Genomic DNA, 22643 nt, shown 5'->3' on the forward strand with positions numbered 1-22643 from the left:
GTCGCGCCAGGCGCTCACCTCTTCTGGAAAGCCCCGCTCAACGCCGTAGCCGCGAGTGGGGAGAAAAGAGGGGTCTTCGGGGCGAGGACGGGGGGAGCGGGGACACTGAAGAAGGCGGAGCGGGGACACTGAAGAAGGCGGGAGTCGGACACAATGCTGAGGAGTCGCTAAACGAACTTGGTGTGAAACGGACGCATTTGAAAGAGCTCTCTTTCTATTAGCAAGTAAATTCAGTTGTCATTTGTTCATTCGTTTGCTTTATTCCTAACGATAACTTATTAACGAAACGATTAGACATAACAGACACCAGTTGGTGCTGAAACCCGCGAAAGAAAGCGAAGAGAAGAAATTTAGATAAACGAACCGGGGATATTCGCCTCGTTGCGGTCTTTCATCGCATCAGTCTACCCAACGCTGCCGCATGAAGTCTTCTCATACCCTGGTTATCTGAATTTCTGTAATCCTCAGCAACGCTGGTCCAACGATGGAGCGACTCCTCAAAAAACGAAAGGTGCTGCGCACTCAAGTCACCAAAGTTATCAAGGAATGTCTTGAGCGACTCGAATGGCTAACGGAGAGCAATGCCAATGTTGTGCACGCTCGACTAACGCATCTTCATGTTGAGCTAAACGCTGTGAACAGTCACCGCGAGGAGTCACTGAATGACGAGCAGGCCGAGACGGAGTATTGGTCGAAGCTAAAACTAAAAAACTAAAAAAGGAAAAACATGCAAACTAGAAGTTCTGGAGACAGACGTCATTTGCCATCAGCATATACCAAAACTACCCATGGCATTGATGGACATGCTGAGAACGCTCGGATATGGTCGAGAGTATTGGTCGAAGTTAAAACTAAAAAAACTAAAAAAGGAAAGACATGCAAACTGGAAGTTCTGGAGACCGACGTCATTTGCCATCAGCATATACCAAAACCACCCGTGGCATTGATGGACATGCTGAGAACGCTCGGTTATGAGCCCGCCGATTTCAGTAACGACGAAGGGCCTGGAGATATTGGACTTCTCATAGGATCTGATCACATTTGGGAGCTAACGACTGGCGGATCCACCAAGATTGGCGATAAACTGAGAGCAGTGGAAACGGCTGTAAGTCTGACTATTTAAGGACCAGTTCAGGGCATGAACAAAGGAGCCTATTGCATGCAAATGGTTACCCTGAGAACATCGGTCATCGAAAGAAGCACAATTGACATACTCACGAAATTCTGGACCTTAGAATTGATTGGGATAAATGGCAATGAACCGAAAACTGTAACCAATGCTGTTGTGGAGTTTTTTAAGGGCACCGTACAGATGAAGGAAGGTTGTTATGAAGTAGCCCTTCCATGGAAACCTGTGACGACTTTGGAACATTCCAGGGAGGTTGCCCAAAAGCGCCTACATCTGCTGACAAGACGTCTTCAAAAATCCCCAGAGCTACTAGATGAGTAGGATGTGGCTATAAGGCAGTACAGCGCACTTGATATTGCGGAGCTGGAACAGAAAAGGGAAACCAGGGCACTATCTGCTGCCGCAGCTGCAGCGACTACGGATGCCTTGACAGAAATACAACGTTTCAGTTCTTTCAAGCGTTTCACTAGAGTGACCGCCTGGGTTCTGCGATTTGTCGCTAAAGCAAGACGCCAGAAAAGCGAATCCGGCCCTTTAACATCAGAAGAATTGAACAGGGCAGAGGAATACTGGATTCTGCATGAGCAGGGCGCTAGATTTACCAACGAAGTGGAGTGCGTACGGAACAGCCGGAGAATCGCATCACACTCGCCGCTAAAGAATGTGTCCTTGCAGCTCGACAGCCACGGTATTCTTAGGGTGCACGGAAGGCTTCAACAGAGCCAACTGAATTACGACGGCAAGCACGCCATCATTCTGCCCAAGCACAGCGATTTGTCCAAGCTCATTGCCAAACAGTGCCACCGACAAGTGCTGCATGGAGGCATCCGCGATACTCTGACCCAACTCCGAGAGAAATTCTGGGTGATTGGTGCGAGACAGCTGGTGAAGAAGGCAGTCAAGGAGTGATTTATATGTCAGCGCTACCACGCACAACCAGCTAACGAGGTGTGCGCGCCCCTTCCACGAAAAAGAATAACAGGCCCATCCGTTCCAAGTCACCGAGGTTGACTTCGCCGGTCCTTTGCTTATCAAAGAGAATGGTGCGTCAAAGTGTTGCAAGTGTTACATAGCTCAGTTCACTTGTGGCGTCACCCGAGCTCTCCACTTGAATTGATGAGTGACATGTCAACACTGTCTTTTCCTTTGGCTTTCCGTCGATTTATAGCCCGTCGGGGTATACCGCATACAGCGATAATGCGCTCACTTTCAAAACGACCAGCAAGGACCTGGCTACCCTGCGGAACATTATCAGAAGCGATGAAGTCAAAAACTACTTCTCGAACACCCGAGTGGAGTGAAAATTTATAGTGGAACGCGGGCCGTGGTGGGGTGGCTTTTCGGAACGACTTGTCGGCTTGACCAAGCAAACCTTAAAAAGAGGTGCTCGGAAGAAGCGGTCTCAGTTTTGAACAGCTCACCACGACGCTAGCGGAAGTGGAAGCCATCCTCAATTCGCGTCCACTAACGCACGTGCACACCGAAGCGAACGAGCTTCATCCTCGTTCCTCATCCTCGTTTCTTATCGACAGGAGGCTCACCGCACTGCCAGATGTTCCGCTTGTCGAACACTTCATGAATGCCATTACTGGAGCAACCCTACGACAAATGTTCATGAATCGAGCACGACTCCTGCGCGGATTCTGGCGGCAATGGATGAACGAGTACTTGAAAGAATTGCAAACCACGCAGCTGCACCAAAAGAACCCAACCCGGAGTCTACAGGCAGACGACATTGTGCTGCTCAAGAAGACGCTACTCAAGGAGACTCTACAGCCCAGACAGCTCTGGAAAATGGCGGTAGTCGACTCGACCGCGACGGGCGAATTCGATCCTGCACCGTAAGGCTTTCCGGAGGAACCACCCTGCGTCGTCCACTACAAGTGCTGTACCCAGTGGAGCTTGTGCAGTGAGTGCGTGTGTCTGTGAAATGCCTGTGCCATTTCGGGCGGGAATGTGTTGTGAACGTTGTTCGCGAAAGAACGGTCGTCCGCGCGGGGAACACTTGGACTACCGCCCACGCTCTTTCGGACACTCGGGAAGTCCAATTTATGTCCTCCTGGCCCTTCAAGGAGGACACCGCTCCACTCCCTTGGTTGCGCCAGGCGCTCGCCGTTCCTGGAAGGCCCCGCTCAACGCCGGAGCCTCGAGTGGGGAGAAAAGAGGGGTCTTCGGGCGACGACGGGGGGAGCGGGGACATTGAAGAAGGCGGGAGTTGGACACAATGGTGAGGAGTCGCTAAACGAACTTGGTGTGAAACGGACGCATTTGAAAGCGCTCCCTTTTCTATTACCCAGTAAATTCAGTTGTTGTTTGTTCATTAGTTTGGTTTATTCCTAACGACAACATATTAACGAAACGATTAGATATAACATACAGGTAGTTCCGCGAGCTCCCACTGGACGAATGAGCGGACGAATGAGACAGAATCTTGGTCTAGTGACTTTTACTTTTTTTTTGGTTGCTTCGGCATTTTGATTTTGGTTTCGGAGGCATGAGAATAAGCGAAAGGTGGCCTTTAATAAAAAGCCGTTCGCCCAACTAAAAAGAAAAAAAAAAATCCCGCAAACGCTGACAAAAGAACCAGACGAGAGAATAAACTGCAGGACTGGGTCGTGTACAAGAAATATAGCTTTATTGCGACTGCGGAAGAGATGGAAGAAAGAGCGGGGGGAGGGACGCGTCCTTGGGGCATACTAATGGCTTTTGGGCTTTTTTGAGGCAAAAAACTTTAAGCACCTCTGTTTTAGCAAACGACGCATCAGGCATACTTTTTCCTGTAGAATCTTTCGCTTTAGTTATAAGGATTCGCAGTTTACCTTATGAAAATAAGAGAGCTTATACTGATCTCATTCGCAGTTTTGAGGTGGCTTTCTTCTCCTCAGTAGGTAAATAAAAATAGATTTCAACCGGTTTGGCCAAGTTGGCCAAATGCGATGCATTTGCACTAGCGCCTCGTGTTTCATTTCCTCTTAGGCTTGATGCTAGTGAGGCATGGTTCGAATTCATAAAAATATAGGCGAAATCATTGATTGGGGAAGTTAGTGGTAGTGAATTATAAATTTTGGGGACCTGTTCACGCATCATAAGAGGTCAATGTAACAGCGGTGTATTCTGTGTCCATTGCACATTGACGGGAGCTGATTAAGATGATCGCATGCAGTCCACCGGGTGGGAGAGTGGCAGTTAACCACGAAGGGTTATGGCTGCGACGATCGCGGAGCAATAAAAAGAGTGATTATCGCATCGTGCTCTCATGCAGTGGCCAGCGGAGCTCACCTGTTTGCGGCAATGCGGGTTCTCAACCTCGGCTCGGCGCTGTTTGGAGACGCTTAACTATTTTTTTTTTAATTTAAGAAGTACCTTCGACCTCTAAACGCTAGGGTTTCGCAACTTCTTCTTCCTCCCTGTTAACCTATCATGAAGTTAAACGATGATTTCGGCTAAAAATGCTACTTTGTGCAACATGAAAAGAATCAGGGTGGTCATGGATTTTGATGAATTTAATTGCATGGTTCTCATACACTATCATTTGGCTCACAACTCTGTTCAACGTTGCCTTTATAGCTATTCATATTCAAAAGCCTGTCCCAATGCAATCTAAAGAAAGTAGCAATCCCCAGAGAATATTTTAGTAATTGACTTAATTGCTTGTTTGTTATTGAAAGACTAAACGAGATCAGAAAGAAAAGCGAGGAAGTGCATTCGAACTACTGTCCTTAGCATTAAAAAAAATTAACGCTAATCCACTGCGGCGCAGAAGTGAAAAGAAAGAGCACTTTTAAGGTAATCTTCTTTGTTCGCATAAAAGCCCTAGTATTTGTCGCTAGTTGACACGTCTCAGAGAGCATTCGAGCTGAGAGAACAGAATTGTCACACATCGACAGCAGCTGTTGCAGAATCTGACTAAACTCACTGCAGGGCGAAGGCCTCTCTCATAGAAGGACATTACTTCAGGCTAGTTGGTTCGTAGCCATATTTGAAACGAAAAAATCGGCGCGAGTAGGACAAGGACTAGAAGGAACGTAAACCCTTACCATTAAAGAACGTAAACTGCATAATGGCGCCAATCCTTTTGATTTACGATCCTTCTTCTTGCCCCATTTGGCCCGCTTTTCTGTTTCAAACATCGCCTATGTCATTTTCCTCCAATTAACCCGCTCCTATGACAGCTGCATCCACGTTATCCCACAAACTTGCTGATCTCACCCGGGAAACACTGGGTCACTTCCTGCTATATGCTTGTCTTCCTCTGAGATTACCTCTGTCACTCTTAGAGACAATCGGTTGTCTTTTCTGCAGATTACATGCTCTGGTGATTCCCACTTTCTCTTGGTTTCTAGTAGAATGTCATTAAGTGCGTTTGTTCCCTGATCCACTCTATACTTTTCTTGTCTCTTTATGTTGCGCCTACTATTTTACGTTCCATACACCTCTCCCTTTTCCTCTATTTAAACAAAACCATTTTTCATTACCCGTACGTATCTGCCTCGTAAGGTGAGTACCGGAACGGTGCATGTGTTATGTACTTTTCGTGGATACTGTTAAGCTCTCATTTATGATCTGAGGGCAATTGTCAAATGTGCTCTATCCAAATATGACTCTTCTAGTTACTTCCCTTTGGTGGTCCAGTAAAAGGGAATCAGGCGACGCTTGCGCACTAAAACATGAAAATAAAGGAAAATATTTTGCTCACCGCGGCCTTTGCTGATAGCCGGAAGCGCCTGGTCTACGGCAGGTGGAAATAAAAGGGACGTAGTGGAGACAGAGAAAAGGAAAAAAAGAGGGGAGCAACAAGAAGAAAAAAAAAGGGATATGCACAAAGCTCTATAATACAGTGCATAAGACAGCGCGCCTCATGCCCACTATTATTTGAGCAGCTGAGCAAATTAACTGCGCAGGCGGATAGGCACTGTTCGCAGACATCCCTCGGCACATCCGACGAAACACATGCGTCTAGCGTACACATTAGGCCTCTCCATTCACAAACATTTGCTGTAAGGCAGTCCCGGCGCTTCCCAGATGAGACGTCTGTGCTGAGGAGTCTGGGACTTAAATGACACAAGTTTTAGTGCTATACTGAGTTGAACTGCTACCGGCGACGAGAAATTCAAGTGGAGGAGTAGGTGAAGTTGTGGCCCTGTGGCGGTTCTGAAGACAGCGAAACACTCCTTCGGAATAGACAAGCTATGCTCATCACAGATCTGTGGTGACATTTGGCTCCTGACAAATCCAGCTAGTAATACTGTTTCTGTTAAAGGTGTAAACCCGTCCAGCGCCGTTTTTTAGTTTCATCTGTAAATTTTTGTCGTTCTGAAGAAGTGAACCTTATCCTGTTAAAAAAAATATATATGTCCTATTTGTTGCTTAGGATAACGCATATTATAAACATTAGCTGTGGTTTAGCTCTGGTGAAACCTGGATGGAAGCGGAAGCTTCTTTTGCCGGCTACATTATTCCCATATTACGGTCTAGCAATGCAGAACGCTACATTATCGGAGACACTTTAGCTCATCCTTTAAGGGTATGACGCCAGAGCGTAAGCTACCAGCCCACATATAAAGTCACGCTTCAACCAAGCCATGTGGACATGCCGCGTGTCGTAAGGGTAACGAGAATGCAAACGGTTATGGCAGGCTGATTCTGATATCACCCTCCCATATGAAAGGGGATACCCGATTTGACACTCCTTCAGGCATCGATCGACACTGACGCTGACGGTTCGAGTTGAATGCCGTATTGAAGCTGCCGCTTCAGTATTCCGAAACTGAAACAATACTGCCACTCTAGCACTGGCCTGGCGCAGCCGATTCGCAGATGAAAGCCAAGAACAATGGTTTCCTAATAGCCTGCATATCTACTGCTTTATTATGCCGGCCATTCACTATTTGCAGCTCCATCTCCTTGAAACGCGTTAAAGCAAAAATATAGCCGCTAACAGCGGATTTGGTGGTAAGGCTCCGCGCTGTGCGCGTGTTACCGCCTGAAAGCCAAAGAAGAAGAGAAGGATTGGAAGATGAATGGCCGCTTGTTTTTAGGTTCTGATATATCCGTTGCATGCGTTCATTGCCACGCAGGTTTTGTTACCTTCCGGCAAGACAACCATTTGCTTTATTACCCTTGTCGCAGGTGGAGGAAGACCAGCCGTAGCTGCGCAGTTCCTTCGGCGCCATGCTGAGCCCGCTAAGTCCACAATCAGTTTCTTCGTCTCAGCCCGTGGAAAAGACTGGTGAGACTTAAATATCTACTTTTCCCAGTGTTCCTGATGGCTTTATGAAGTACAGCCGCAGGTTTCTAGCATCTTTGACAATTTCATGACCTATTGATGGCGAACAGTTGCTATCGCATACTTGCACGTCCAGGTAGCTTGCAACGCTTGGGACTGAAGCAATAACGTGCCTATTAGTCTCTTGTAGCGTATTGTTAGCTACCCGGTCCTTACGCTAATGATCGCAAGAAACTCAATACGATTTAAGTCAGAACGATTAGAATGAAAGCTGGTTTGAGATGTCAAAGCAGAGTAAGCTATCTGATGCAATCTTCGCAATCAGATTCCAGAATAGACGTTTTATAGCTTGGTGGTAATAAAACTGCCAGTGTCGACAGCGATTCTACAGCTCCGCTGATGAACACTGCTATTAATGATCTTAAGCAGTAAGCACGGATAAGCTTTAGCAAATGCATGTTTGCAGTTCCCGGTTATTGCGTATTTCGTGCATAATCTTAACGATAAGCGTCGATCCCGAAATAACTGTGGGTCGGATGGTTATGATTAAGGAGGCCCAACATAGCTTCTTCTGGAACTTATTTCTTTCTTAGAGACAGTTAATATATGTAAAACACGCATTTTCTGCTTCACATCTAACACCCCCTCCCCCACCCTTCGCATCAAAAAAGTCTAAAAATTTGCAGGAATTTTTTTGTTGTTGACTGTAGCTGCTAGTCTTAATACGACTGAGAAACATTTTTAAATATTCCACATGGAACACTCTCCGAATATGAGCTAGCTATCTTGCATCTAACGAGTTTTAATTTTTTTTTGTCATCCACTCAGCCACTTCCGTTGTGAGGTTTCTAGCTTGTACTACAAGCCCTCTGATTGGTCACATTCACGTAAAAACAAGGCAATCCCTTTTTTCCTCTATAAACATCCATCCTGTTAACTTCTCGCAGTTTATCCATACCGTATATCATTTTAGTTCTAGTACAATATTAGCCTGCACGCAACACATATCTTTGAAGAAATCGGAGTTGCTTCTTTGTAATATCAGTTTCCTTATACCTGCAATTGGGCTGCGGTTTTTGATTGCTTCTTTTCGCAGTTGTTACAAAGAAAACAAAGAAGTCAGCCAGGACTCTAAACACGCTCTTCCCGAGGGTGAGTCGGACGACTGTTGTGACTTCCAGGATAGGAAGGATCATGCTTTTATCGAGTATTCGAATGCATTAACTCTGCCGTGAGACATGTATTTTTTCGAATATATATTTATTTGCTTAGAAATCCTCTCTGCCCCTAAGGCATTGCAGAGGGGAGTGAGAGTGGATGCAGTGTGAAAATACAGCGGAGCAAGAAAAATAACCAGGTTTGATGTAAGGATGAAAGAGAACCGAACAAGGGTAGAGGGCTTGGTTCGCAAGCCAACGTTTCGAAAAGGGGACATGTCTTCGTCTGACCAGTGCATTCATAACTGGCAGGGGTTTAAATGTGCTTTTGTTTCCGAAGAGGAAAAGTGGGGACGGTGAGGCGGCAGAGGAGCAGGGCGAGGAGGCAAGAATGATTCCTGGGGGATCGATTTCTCTGAACATCCAGGATTACGGAGGTCTGAATAAGGCACCGTTATTTGGAGATATGTGAGGTAATCGTTGTGTTGTGGATGCCACAGTTTCGACTTTGGGGCTGGGGAGACACAGAACCCATTGTAGTTGGGAGGAGTCTCCGAAGTACAGAAGAGTAGGATGGGCGCGGTGCCTGATCATCGCAGAGAGAGGAGGGGTAGGTAGTTGCTCAAAATTTCACGGCAAGTACAGACGCAAGTACGAATGGAGACGAAAGTAACAAGCGATTACAAGCAACAATGTTTTTTTTGTAGTAAATCCTGACTTGCTGTAAGAAACAATATAAAGATAGCCGGAAAGCTGGCACCTTAGCGGGCCAGCATTCAGAAAAGTACTTATTTTTCGCTCATGGTAATCGAAGGTACGCTCATATGATTTTCTTATTACTGTGAAATTTGATATGCCGTGTTTATTTGCTTTGTGGATTGTTTTCCTACACTTCGGCTATCTAAAAGCTTGTCTTGCTGAAATAAAATGCAAATCGAATGTGCATAGACAATTTCTACTGTGCTTACCCACTGCCGGTCTCAGGACAGAGCGCGCTTCTTACGGCCTTCGCGATGCGGTCTGTTTCAATCTTCCCCCGCACCTCGGTGGGGTCGCCCCCTCTTAACCGCTCCGCGTCTGCTACCGCCGTTCCAGCGCATGGAAATCGCGCGCTCGCTCTGCGAGCCATCCGCATATATTGCAACCAGCAAGTGATCACATTTGAGTCCGTATAGTTCACAAAAAATGTAATATTTGCGATCTATGAGGTTTAAAATGCAGATAACTTCCGCGTGCGGGCGCTACCATAAGTGCGGCTGCATGGTGGTCGCATGAGCCACTGGATATGCTGGCGGTACATTGGACAGCCGCAATTGTAGCCACAGTGTTTATGCTGAATATGAATTACGTTCAGAGCATATCACTCGGCTGGGATAATACGCAGTCTCGCGACTGACGCGAAAACTTTTGATCAAGACATCGGGCAGAAATATTTACTTTATAGAACTAAGGATTTCAAAACTAATCTCCTTTTTAAGGAACTTAAAGGCAGGCGGCAATCATATTCTCCGTTAATAAAATTTAACATTCCTTTAACGTTGTGTCCGTTATTTCACCTAAGTACTAGCTCTCGTAAGAGGATTGGTGGGAGGTGGGGGGGGGGGGGGGGTGCTGGCGTCGTCACAATTGTCACTACTTGGCGCGGAGCGCATGGCCGCGTTGGAGAGTTTTTTAGGTATTGAAGCGTCTCAAAATGGGCATAACTGATTTTCTTGAGCTTGAAAACTGTAAAAAAGGAAATAGAACCGCTGCGGGAGAGACCGCCTTATTTTCCACATTTAGTTCTAAAGAGGAGAATCGTGCCAGTCTCACAGGAACTTTATTTCCTGAATTATCATCTGCTATTTTTTCATGTTATTCGAAACGACTATTTTCGAATGACCGATGCAACTCGCAAAAAAAAAAAAAAGCAAAAGTTTGGTGTCCACGATAATTAGGTCAATTTCGACAGCAACTGCCATCATGCATATTACAGAATGCACAATTGTGAAAACAGGAATTTAGTGACAGTAGTCGTCTTGCATGCTTTTACAGGGTGAAATCTAGGAGCACGAGCTTGAAAAGTTTGAGTGTTGATTTCTGTTTGGTTCAATCTTGGCCGCAGCGGCCGCGTCTCGATGGAAGCAGTACTGTGAACACTCCGGCTGTATACTGCACAATGCAGTGCATACAAATTGAAGAAAACCAAGTGATCGAAACTCCCAAGACCTCCACACGACGCCCCTCATGGCCTGAAGTTCTTTGGGACATTAAACCCGATACACACGCCACACGGCAACCTTGCATTAATAAGGTTACTTATAGTACTTGTCAGTCCAGTATGATCATTTGCAAAGAATAGATGAATCACCACCTTTTACATTTAAGACAGCAGTACTGTTCATATGCTCGTCATACTTTAGAAGAAACATGATTCATCTTTTGGTGGTTCTAATGGGCAAATTTTGTTAAAAAGACTTTCTTCACGTGTGAAATACGCAGGCGACATGCCGCTAAACCAACTACGCGTTGTTTTCATTCATTTCGGTGCTGCGAGCACTACGAAATCAGCAGATCACAGCGCGAAATCCACCCGTCGCCGCTGCATCAGGCGTGGAGCGATCGGCAAGCAGGTCGCGCCCCTTGCGGTGGCGGAGAGCGTAACTCAAGAAAAAACGTTCCCATTGCTCCCACGGCGATTGAGAAGAGCCCGCGCTCTCCCTCGATACCGGCCGTGGGTTACCGAAGTCACACCGACAGAATTTCGTGGTATTACGCTGATGTTCTGCGAGCTGGACGATCAGATGTGTTCCAGTTTGGCTGATGAAAATTATTTTGAAAGATAAAAGACTTGAATCGCAAATTCCACACGATACGCAAACTGCTACCAGTACTGCTAGAGCAGATGCGTTGCTAGAGCAGATACGCTCGGAAGGGTAGTCACAGAAATTTTACGCCGAAAAAGAGAACCCACTCTCGCTTCCTTTTGGGTTATAAAACAATGCCGACAAGAACATAAAAAAAAGCACAAAAAAGACGACGTTCAAAAAACTATTATTTTCATTCGACTGTGACGGCCGCCGAGTTGCAGCTTGCCGTTTAATGGGCTAGTTTGACTGGCCGCTTCGAGCGATTTCAGCGATGCGCCTATGGTCCACATGCGTTGAAGGAGAAAAAAAAAGTTCCCAAAAACGAAAAATCACTTTCGGAGCGGATTTGAACCCACCAATTAGAAATAAGGAGACAGAGGTGAACCTATTTTTTGTGCATTCGGGAGTGATAGAAAGGTAATATCTTACGATATGAAGTTGAAAGAAGCCTCGAAGAAAAAGAATCTAAGATTGCTCGGCGACAATCGCACGGGACTACCTCGTGAGCTCCCTTATAAACAGTGACAGAGGAAGCGGCGGCGTCGGCGGCAGATGCAGCAGTAGCAGCATTTGGAACGGACCTTTTCATGACGTCAACGTTGTTGGCGTCAACAAACATGATCTTTTGACGTTCATAAACTCCAAATATGAACGAGGCAGAGCCGTCATATCGTTTAAATGAGAGAGAGCGCAGGGCACGTCGCAGTGAGCAACGATGACTGACGGTAGCGAAGACAGGAGCCTAGAGCTCCTGAAGTCGCGGCGATGCATCGAAGGAGGTGGATGCTGCCGCAACGAGCGTGCGCAATCGATGGGGCAATGTTTAGAAGAGAACCAAAAACATCGCTAAACTCATGCCACCTAGCAGCGGTTAGTTGTTTTTATGTTCTTGAAAGCGCATTTAAACCTTATTCTCGCAGAGTCTGTACTTATTTCAAGCTCTCGTTCAGTAATTCCATTTTTTTTTCTTTGTAAATGGCTTGTTTGTGGCTTGCACTAGCTCATATCCCACTACATTAACTCTGAAAACAAAAACTTTGCATGTTTCTTGCATGAAACTTACTTCAGTTCAGTTCAGTTCAATTCAGTTTAGTCGTGTCCGACTCTTCGTGACCCTATGGACCATGTCACGCCACGCTTTGCGGTCTCTCACTATCTTCCTAACATCACATACCTTCATCTGCAGTTCCTCAAGGATGCCATCTAACCATCGCGTTCGCTGCCTACCCCTTCTCCGGCGACCCTCAACCTTTCCCAACATCAAATCTTTCTCCAGCGACTCTTCTCTTCTCATCAGATGACCAAAGTAGCTGAGCTTTAACTTTAGAATTTGACCCTGCAATGAGCAGTCAGGGTTTATGGTCGACAATATCGACTGATTTGATCTTCTGGCAGTCCAAGGAACTCTCAAGAGTCTTCGTCAGCACCACAATTCAAACGCGTCAATTCTTCGGAGGTCAGCCTTTTTCACAGTCCAACTCTCGCATCCATACATCACAACTGGAAAGACCATAGCACGAGTTATACGGATCTTGGTTTGCAGACTAATGTCCCTGCTCTTTACTAGGCGGTCAAGGCTAACCATTGCTCTTTTTCCCAGAAGCAGGCGTCTCCTAATTCCATGGCTGCAGTCTCCTTCCGAGGTAATCTTGGAGCCTAAGAAGAGAAAATCTGTCACAGCTTCCACTTCTTGTCCATTGATGGTCCAGGACTTGATAGGGCAGGACGCCATGATCTTTGTCTTTTTTAATGTTCAGTTTAAGCCCTAACTTCTCACTCTCTTCTTGTACGCGCATCAGAAGTCTCTTGAGTTCCACTTCACTTTCTGCCATTAAAGTGGTATCATCCGCATATCTAAGGTTGTTGATACGTTTTCCAGCAATCTTCACTCCAGCTGAAGACTCGTCCAGACCGGCCTTCCTCATGATGCACTCTGCATATAGGTTAAATAGGCAGGGCGACAGTATGCAGCCTTGCCTCACTCCTTTCTCAATCGAAAACCAATCAGTAAGACCATGCCCAGTTCTGACTGTGGCCTCTTGTCCTTCATACAGGTTCCTGAGGAGACAGATGAGGTGAATTGGAACTCCCATCTCTTGGAGAGCTTGCCACAATCTGCTGTGATCTACGCAGTCAAACGCTTTCGCATAATTATTAAGCAGAAGTAGATGGGTTTCTGGAACTCTCTTGCTTTTCCCATGATCCAGCGAAGGTTGGCAATTTGGTCTCTAGTTCCTCTGCCCTTGCGAAACCCAGCTTGCTCGTCCGGAAGCTCCCGATCCACATACTGCTGCAGCCTACCTTAGAGAATTTTCAACATCACCTTGCTATCATGCGAAATAAGCGCGATCGTGCGGAAGTTGGAACAATCTTTGGCACTGCCTTTCTTTGGAATGGGGATGTAAACTGACCTCCTCCAATCCTGTGACCACTGCAGGGTTGTCCAAATCTTCTGACATAAAGTATGCAGAATGTTAACAGCGTCATGGTTGAGGTTTTGAAGGAACTTAGCTGGAATGCCATAAATTCCGCTAGCTTTGTTCTTAGCAAGGCTGGCTAAGGCCCATTCAACTTCACTCTTCAGGATGCCCGGCTCGAGATCAGTAATCACAACCGTTTTATGTTGGATTTGCACATTCGCGTCCTTCTTGTACAGTTCTTCTGTGTATTGCTGCCACCTCTTCTTTATCTCTGAGGCTTCAGTGAGGTCCTTGCCTCGTTTGTCCTTTATCACGCCCAGCTTAGCACAGAAGGTTCCTTTGATATCTTTGATTGTCTTATACAGAGCTCTTTTGTTCCTTAATTGGCTGTTGTCCTCAACTGCTTGGCCCTGTATGTTCAGGAAGGCAGTCTTATCTCTCCTTGCTATTTTCTGAAAATCCGCATTGAGAACCTTGTATCTTTCTCTTTCCCCCATAACTTTTGCCATCCTCCTTTCCTCAGCTATTTGCAAAGCCTCTTCAGATAACCAGTTTGCTTTCCTGCATTTCTTTTGCTTTAGAACTACTTTAGCAGCAGCTTGTTGTATAATATCACGAACATCAGTCCACTTGTCTTCAGGCTTTCTGTCTTCTAGATATAATTCTTGAAATCGATTCCTCACTTCCACAGCATATTCTGTTGGAATTTGATCCAGATCATACCTGAAAGGCCTTCTAGTTTTCTGCGTTTTTGTCGATCGAAGCTTAAATTTGGCAATAAGAAGCTGATGATCGGTGCCACAATCGGCCCCAGGCCTTGTTTTTACTGCTTGTATAGCGCTTCTCCATCTCTGCTGGCAAATTATATAATCGATCTTATTCCTGTACAGACCGTCCGGTAAAGTCCATGTGTACAGGCGCTTCTTGTGCTGTTGAAAAAGAGTATTCGCTATGGTCAGGTTGTTTTCTTGACAAAACTCCACTTGCCTCTGCCCAGCTTCATTTGGCTCGCCAAGACCGAACTTTCCTATAATTCCGGATATTTCTTCACTCCCGACCTTAGCATTCCAGTCTCCTATGAGAAAAACGACGTCTGATGATGGGGTGTGGTCTAAAAGGCATTGTAGGTCCGCATAAAATCTCTCAACGTCAGCTTCTTCAGCCGTAGTGGTCGGTGCATAGACTTGGATAACTGTTATGTTGAAAGGGTAAGCTTGGATCCGAAGTGAAATTATTCGGTCGTTTTAGGGGTTGTACCCTAGCACTGCTTTGCCCATTCTTCTGTTTACTATGAGAGCGACCCCATTCCTTCTCTTGAATTCGTGCCCACAAAAAAAGACATAATGGTCGCCGTAGTTAAATTCTCCCATTCCGGTCCACTTGAGCTCGCTGATACCCAAGATATCAATGTTCAATCTGTCCATTTCTCGCTTGATGACATCCAGTTTACCTTGCGTCATAGATCTTATATTTCATGTTGCTATGTGATATATCTCCTTGCAACATCGGACTTTCCGGTCGCTTCCCGACACATCCACAACTGAGCGTACTTTTGGCTTTAGCCCAGCCGCTTCATTCGTGCTGGAGCTACTAGGAATCGCCCATTGTTCATCCACAGTAACATGTGGCATGCCTTCCAACCTGGGGGGCTCATCTTCCGGCGCCATATCATTAATGGTATTGTGACTGGCCATATGGTTTTCTTAACAGGAAATACTGGAGTGGGTTGACATTACCTTCTCCAGTGAATCACATTTTGTCAGAACTCTCTGCCGTGACCTGTCTATCTTGGGTGGCCCTACACAGCAGAGCTCACGACTTCATTGAGTTTCGCAAGCCCCTCCGCCACGACAAGGCAGTGATCCATGAAGGGGACGAAGCTTACTTAGAGCCACCATTAAGATTTGATATCTATCAAGCCAGCAAATCATACCCAGCAAAGCACGGCGTGTACATACGGTTCTACGGCTTTGGGTGGATGGGCAACATTCAAAAGCGAGCGTAAGCTGGCGGCGGTGCTGGGCTTCAGTTATTTTCAAAAACGTGCGAAGGTGTGGGGAATCGAGGGGCTTCCCTATATACAGCAGGTGGTTCTTGCTGTTTCTTCGGCCTTCGCTCGTACCGAGTGGTGTTGGGGACCACCGCTGCGTCCGTGGCTCAGCGACACATTGCGGTGCGGAGATGAGGACTTCCCTTCTCGACTGTACACATTTATTTACACTCGTTTACAAACTATTTACAATAACGTCGACAGATGCGACATCAAGCATGGAGGGCTAACTGCAACTGGTGAACGATCGGAGGTCAGAGGCTAGCAGATACAGGCCTTGGTCTTCTGCTACACTTTAGGCCGGAGACCCCTGAGACCTCCGTCAGCCTAGCCTCCCTCCTCTAACAACCCGTCTGCCCTCGACTCTCGTCTTAGCCCCACTGTGCTCCGAGCCCAACTCTCTTCCAAGCCCAACTCTCCTCCAAGCCCAACTGTCTCAGCGCTCCTTCCTTAGCGCTCAAAATTCGAGTATAGTCCGTTGACCAATCAACGACTAGTCACTCTGCGGCCAATAACATGCAGTGCTTTAAAATGGACTGGCCAATCATTGTGCCACATATATCTCTCTCCTACGCATGTCAAACAAAACACACACAACGAACGCACTCAGCAGCGAGTGGTTGCGCACGCAAACACATACATCTGCGATTTCTCCCTCTCCAAAATCTTCCCACGCAAGAGGCGCCAAGCAGTCGCAAAGACGAACGGTGTCGACGGTTACACTTCCGAAAACGCACACATATAAACACACACGCAAACCTCAGGCCAGAACATTCCGATCCCTGCTCTTGGTCGGTTGCGCGCGGGCGGCGGATTAAAAGGGACGTACAGGCGTCTTCCCGGGAAGACATGTCAACAGCGGCTCCCTCTACCGCGCGTTCTCCTCAGGCCCGTGTTACGCCGCGTTTCGGGATTTATGGCCTCCGCGCCCCCTACACTTGAACGGGAGACATAGCAGTTAGCGCCGAACCCACAACTACTGCGCTTACGCTGTGCGCTCTAACTGCACTGCCCTGCCTCCCTCGCGGCACGGGCGGACAGAGGCGGCAGCGTCGCCCGCTGCCATGTGTTCTGGGCTCACTTTCGAGAAGCGGTCGCCTGCGCGACCGTCATAAATCAGCCCGCGTCAAGCTGCCCCTTGACCTTGGTCGCCCCTTGGGAATCTCGCTTCTGTGCGACTTAACTGCTTCTACCGTGCTTTATGCGGAATTTTGATAGAATTTTTGTAATCCCTGCAATCTCATGCCACAAATACGGAGACGTAGAACCCATATACTGGGAATTCCCCACTTTTCCACCTAGCACGTGACCTATTGTGAAACGTTGACTACGAGGAAACGTGAGCTAGGAAGGTAAATGGTAAATCAGTGGTAAATGCGTCCAAAACATTATTTACCGTGTTGTGGCTGTTAAACTTCTCGCGTAACGTCAATGATGCTCCCATCTGAATTAACTCCTAAAGAGGAAGGCGAACTTTTTAAGTAATATTTTGCCCTGAATACGAAGAACAGCGTTAATTTTCTCAACTAGGGGAGGACTCTACCAAAAGTAGCAATTTTCACGATAGTAGAATTCCAGTAGGTAGTCGCAACACTTACACACTGCGTCCTAAGGTATGTGGTGTTGGATGGCAATAAAACTGGAAAATGAAATTTTGTAAATGAGCGGTGCCAAAAAATGCTGCATTGGAGCCGGTCGCAAGTAATGACCCGCACGGCGAATCACAGAGAACCTAGGAAGACGCTACGAAACTGGAATTCATGAGGGACGTTCAATTTTTTTTTTCACGTATGACGAAGGACAGGCCGCTGGACAGGCCGCCATTGGAAACTGACCCTGGCAACGTTTAATGCTAGAACCCTAGCTAGTGAAGCTAGTTTAGCAGTGCTGTTAGAGGAACTAGAGGGCATGAAATGGGATGTCATAGGGCTTAGTGAGGTTAGGAGGCCGAATGAGGCATATACTGTACTGAAGGATGGGCATGTACTGTGTTATCGAGGTTTACCAGAGAGGCGACAACTAGGAGTAGGTTTCCTTGTCAATAAGTATATAGCGGGTAATATAGATGAATTCTATAGTATTAATGAGAGGGTTGCAGGCATCGTAATTAGGCTTAATAAGCGGTATAAACTGAAGGTTGTACAGGCCTATGCACCTACAAGTAGTTATGATGACCAGGCAGTTGAAAGCTTCTATGAAGATGTAGAATCGGCAATGCGAAAAGTAAAGACGCAGTATACTGTACTAATGGGCGACTTCAATGCCAAGGTAGGGAAAAAACAGGCAGGAGACAAGGCAGTAGGTGACTATGGCGTTGGTTCTAGGAATAGCAGGGGGGAGTTACTAGTTGAGTTTGCAGAGCGCAGTAACTTACGAATCATGAATACCTTCTTCAGCAAACGGAAGAACCGGAAATGGACATGGAAAAGTCCTAACGGAGAGACTAAAAATGAAATTGACTTCATAATGTGTTCAACCCCCGCCATTGTGCAGGACGTAGAGGTAATCGGGAAAGTGCGATGCAGTGACCACAGGATGGTGAGGTCCCGAATTAGCCTAAATCTGAAGAAGGAACGCAACAGATTAGTAAGAAAGAAACCCATCAACGAATTAGCGGTGAGGGGGAGGGCAGAAGAGTTCAGGATCTCGCTACATAATAGGTATTCAGCTCTAACTGAGGATGGCGACATTACCCTAGAGGCAAGGAACAATAATTTCAGAGATATCATTACTGAGTGCGCGGTAGAAGTAGGCGGTAGGATAGTTAGAGAGGATACCGGTAAGCTGTCTAAGGAGACGAAAGATTTGATTAAGAAACGCCAGAGTATGAAAGCTTCCAATCCAACAGACCAGATCGAATTGGCCGAGATATCAAAGCTAATCAATAAGCGCAAGGTGGCCGATATAAGGAAGTATAACATTCAGAAAATTGAGCATGCTGTAAAGAACGGGGGAAGCTTTAAAGCGGTAAAAAAGAAATTGGGCACAGGCAAAAACCAGATGTATGCGATAAGGGACAAGGCGGGCAACGTCATCACTAATATGGACAAGATAGTCAAAGTAGCCGAGGAGTTCTATACAGATCTCTACAGCAGCCAAAGTAGTCAGGACCGTAATGAGATTGGCGGTAGGGAAAAACAGTCAGACGTTCCACCAGTGACGAAAGACGAGGTCAAGAAAGCATTAGAAACTATGAAAAGGGGGAAATCAGCTGGAGAGGATCAGATAACTACAGATTTGCTGAAGGACGGGGGGGATATCGTGCTAGAAAAACTGGCCACCCTGTATACGCAGTGCCTGGTGTCATCGACGGTACCGGAACCATGGAAGAATGCAAACATTATCCTCATTCACAAGAAAGGGGACACTAAGGACCTTAAAAATTACAGACCAATCAGCTTACTGTCTGTTACGTATAAGGTATTTACTAAGGTAATCGCTAATAGAATCAGGACAACCTTAGACTGCAATCAATCAAAGGATCAAGCAGGGTTTCGGAAACGGTACTCTACTATCGATCATATCCATACCATCAACCAGGTGATAGAAAAATGCTCGGAATATAACCAGCCCTTATACATAGCATTCATTGATTACGAAAAAGCATTTGACTCAGTTGAAACCTCGGCGGTGATGCAGGCATTGCGAAATCAGGGGGTAGACGAGCCGTACGTGAAAGTGCTGGAAGATATATATAGTGGATGCACAGCAACCATAGTTCTGCATAAAGAAAGTAACAAAATTCCCATAAAGAAAGGTGTTAGGCAAGGAGACACAATCTCCCCAGTACTATTCACAGCTTGTTTAGAGGAAGTATTCAGAGACTTGGAATGGGAGCAGTTAGGGATAAGGGTAGATGGAGAATACCTCAGTAATCTGCGATTTGCTGATGACATTGCCTTGCTAAGCAACTCGGGGGATGAACTGCAAATAATGATTGATGACCTAGACAGAAAAAGTAGAAAGGTAGGCTTGAAAATCAATATGCAGAAGACTAAGGTAATGTTCAACAGCCTCGGGAAGGAACAGCAGTTTACATTAGGTAGCGAAATACTGGAAGTGGTAGGCGAATATGTCTACTTAGGACAGGTAGTAACCGCAGATCCGGACCATGAAAAGGAAATAACAAGAAGAATAAGATTGGGATGGTGCGCATTTGGCAAGCACTCGCCGATTATGACTAGCAGCTTACCGGTATCGCTCAAGAGGAAAGTATACAACAGTTGCATCTTGCCTGTACTCACCTATGGGGCTGAAACGTGGAGGCTAACCAAGAGAGTTCTACTTAAGTTGAGGACAACCCAGAGGGCTATGGAACGAAAAATGGTAGGGGTAACATTAAGAGATAGAAAGCGTGCAGAGTGGGTCAGAGAAATAACTCAAGTTACCGACATTCTAGTGGAAATTAAGAAGAAGAAATGGACATGGGCAGGACATGTAGGGCGAAGAGAGGATAACCGATGGTCGCTGAGGGTAACAAACTGGATTCCAAGGGAAGGAAAGCGTAGCAGGGGGCGGCAGAAAGTTAGGTGGGCGGATGAGATTAAGAAGTTCGCAGGAGTCAAGTGGATGCAGCTAGCACAGAACCGGATTAAGTGGAGAAATATGGGAGAGGCCTTCGCCCTGCAGTGGGTATAATCAGGCTGATGATGATGATGATGATGATGATGACGAAGGTCCTCGTCTTGTAAGAACGCCGCCATTGGCATTGGGGTTGCAACGCAAAATAACGCACGCGATTTCGTTTAAAAACTGCAATGCGGCCGTTCTTCGTGCAAGCTCCAGGGTGACGTCATACCATTTCTCTTTTCATTTAGCACCCACCAGCTAGTCGAGATGGAGCCTAGTTGGCGATAGGGATTCGAACCAACGAAATACGTATGTCTAGTTATATGCGATTGATTGTAAGTGGCTAATGAGAAGTAAAACATACTATACATTCCTTTCCCCTAAAATAAACCTAAAAAATGCAACAAAATCCTTATTATTTTGTTTGTTGTCCCCTGCGAGGAGAGTGGCCGTCACTGTTCGACCTGCATGACAGCGGTCTTGTTTTTAAGAACTGGCATAATTCCATTACCGCAGTTACGCATATTGGGCGTATTAGTTGTCCGATGTCCAACGAAACATTAAACCGAAGCTTCTGAAACTTTTCGACATGCTGCAAAGGGCTGAAGAGCTGATATAATGCAATAAAGGCTCTTTTAATGCTTCGAAATTGCGCAGCCGTGGAGATATTCTGTGGTCCGTAGGTGAACGCAGAAAGGTGACTCTGTTGTGAACGTAGTAATAGTAGGGGAGGCGTAGTTATTGCGATCATGCAGCTTGGAAATATGGCGGTAAGCTCTGACATGTGTCTTGGAGTAATGGAAGGAACCTAGCAGCGTTACAAAACAAAACAAGCAACTGCAGCGCGCTCGTTCATTGAAGTGATCGTGGAGCAAAGTAGGAATGGCAAGCGCCGGTGCTATAACTTTTCCATTAGCGGCATTGTCCCCTGTTGGCACGAGTTGCAGTGTTGCGTGATTTCCGCAAAACATCTAGGGTATTTTAATTATGATCGCCTTAGTGCTGAACGGAATTATGGACAGTACGCATTCAGATGGAGTACAGCTATCAGTGGCAGCGGCGGCGTAGCGGTAGAACATCTGCTTCGCATGCAAGAGGACCGGGGCTCAAATCCGGGTGCCTCGCAATTCTCCACCGGGAAAAAAAATCCGCGTGTCGATGGAATTGAATAGACAGGCTTGGGGTGCGACCGGATGCCGGTGAACACCTTCGGCAACGCACTCCCTCACCAGAACAGGAGTTGGCCACCCTGGTGCAGTAATTGGCCGCAACCTCTAGTTCCATAAAACACCGCCCTTAGTCACCAGCGGCTGCGGAACAACTGAACACGGAGGCGGTCAGACTTGTGACGCAGAAGGGGGTGCTAAGCATTTCTGGCTCCGCTGGACAGGCCGCCATTGGAAACTGACCCTGACAACGTTTAATGCTAGAACCCTAGCTAGTGAAGCTAGTTTAGCAGTGCTGTTAGAGGAACTAGAGGGTATGAAAGAGGATGTCATAGGGCTTAGTGAGGTTAGGAGGCCGAATGTGGCATATACTGTACTGAAGGATGGGCATGTACTGTGTTATCGAAGTTTACCGGAGAGGCGAGAACTACGAGTAGGTTTCCTTGTCAATAAGTATATAGCGGGTAATATAGATGAATTCTATAGTATTAATGAGAGGGTGGCAGGCATCGTAATTAGGCTTAATAAGCGGTATCAACTGAAAGTTGTACAGGCCTATGCACCCACATGTAGTTATGATGACCAGGCAGTTGAAAGCTTCTACGAAGATGTAGAATCGGCAATGCAAAAAGTAAGGACGCAGTATACTGTACTAATGGGCGACTTCAATGCCAAGGTAGGGAAAAAGCAGGCAGGAGACCGGGCAGTAGGTGACTATGACATTGGTTCTAAGAATAGCAGGGGGGAGTTACTAGTTGAGTTTGCAGAGCGCAACATCTTAAGAATCATGAATACCTTCCTCAGCAAACAGAAGAACCGGAAATGGACATGGAAAAGTCCTAACGGGGAGACTAAAAATGAAACTGACTTCATTCATGTGTTCAACCTCTGCCATTATGAAAAGATGTAGATGTAATCGGGAAAGTGCGATGCAGGGACCACAGTATGGTGAGGTCCCGAATTAGCCTAAATCTGAAGAAGGAACGCAACAAATTAGTAAGAAAGAAACCCATCAACGAATTAGTTGTGAGGGGGAGGGCAGAAGAGTTCAAGATCTCGCTACAAAATAGATATTCA

General features: G+C 46.4%; 1 protein-coding gene across 1 annotated transcript in view; it reads left to right on the plus strand.

Annotated features, from left to right (window-relative positions):
- The first annotated feature begins 7256 nt into the window (after positions 1–7256).
- The window catches only part of LOC146183956 (microtubule-associated serine/threonine-protein kinase 3-like), a 57717-nt gene continuing 42330 nt past the window's right edge, over positions 7257–22643 (plus strand). The window contains exons 1-2 of the mRNA XM_084608447.1: positions 7257–7358; positions 8452–8507. Coding sequence (XP_084464573.1) covers positions 7301–7358; positions 8452–8507 — 114 coding nt within the window. The 5' untranslated portion in view covers positions 7257–7300. The remainder of the gene's footprint in view (positions 7359–8451; positions 8508–22643) is intronic.

Source organism: Amblyomma maculatum, chromosome 7 (genome assembly GCF_055883805.1).
Source record: "Amblyomma maculatum isolate TAMU_Amacu chromosome 7, ASM5588380v1, whole genome shotgun sequence".
Classification (NCBI taxonomy): Eukaryota; Metazoa; Arthropoda; class Arachnida; order Ixodida; family Ixodidae; genus Amblyomma; species Amblyomma maculatum.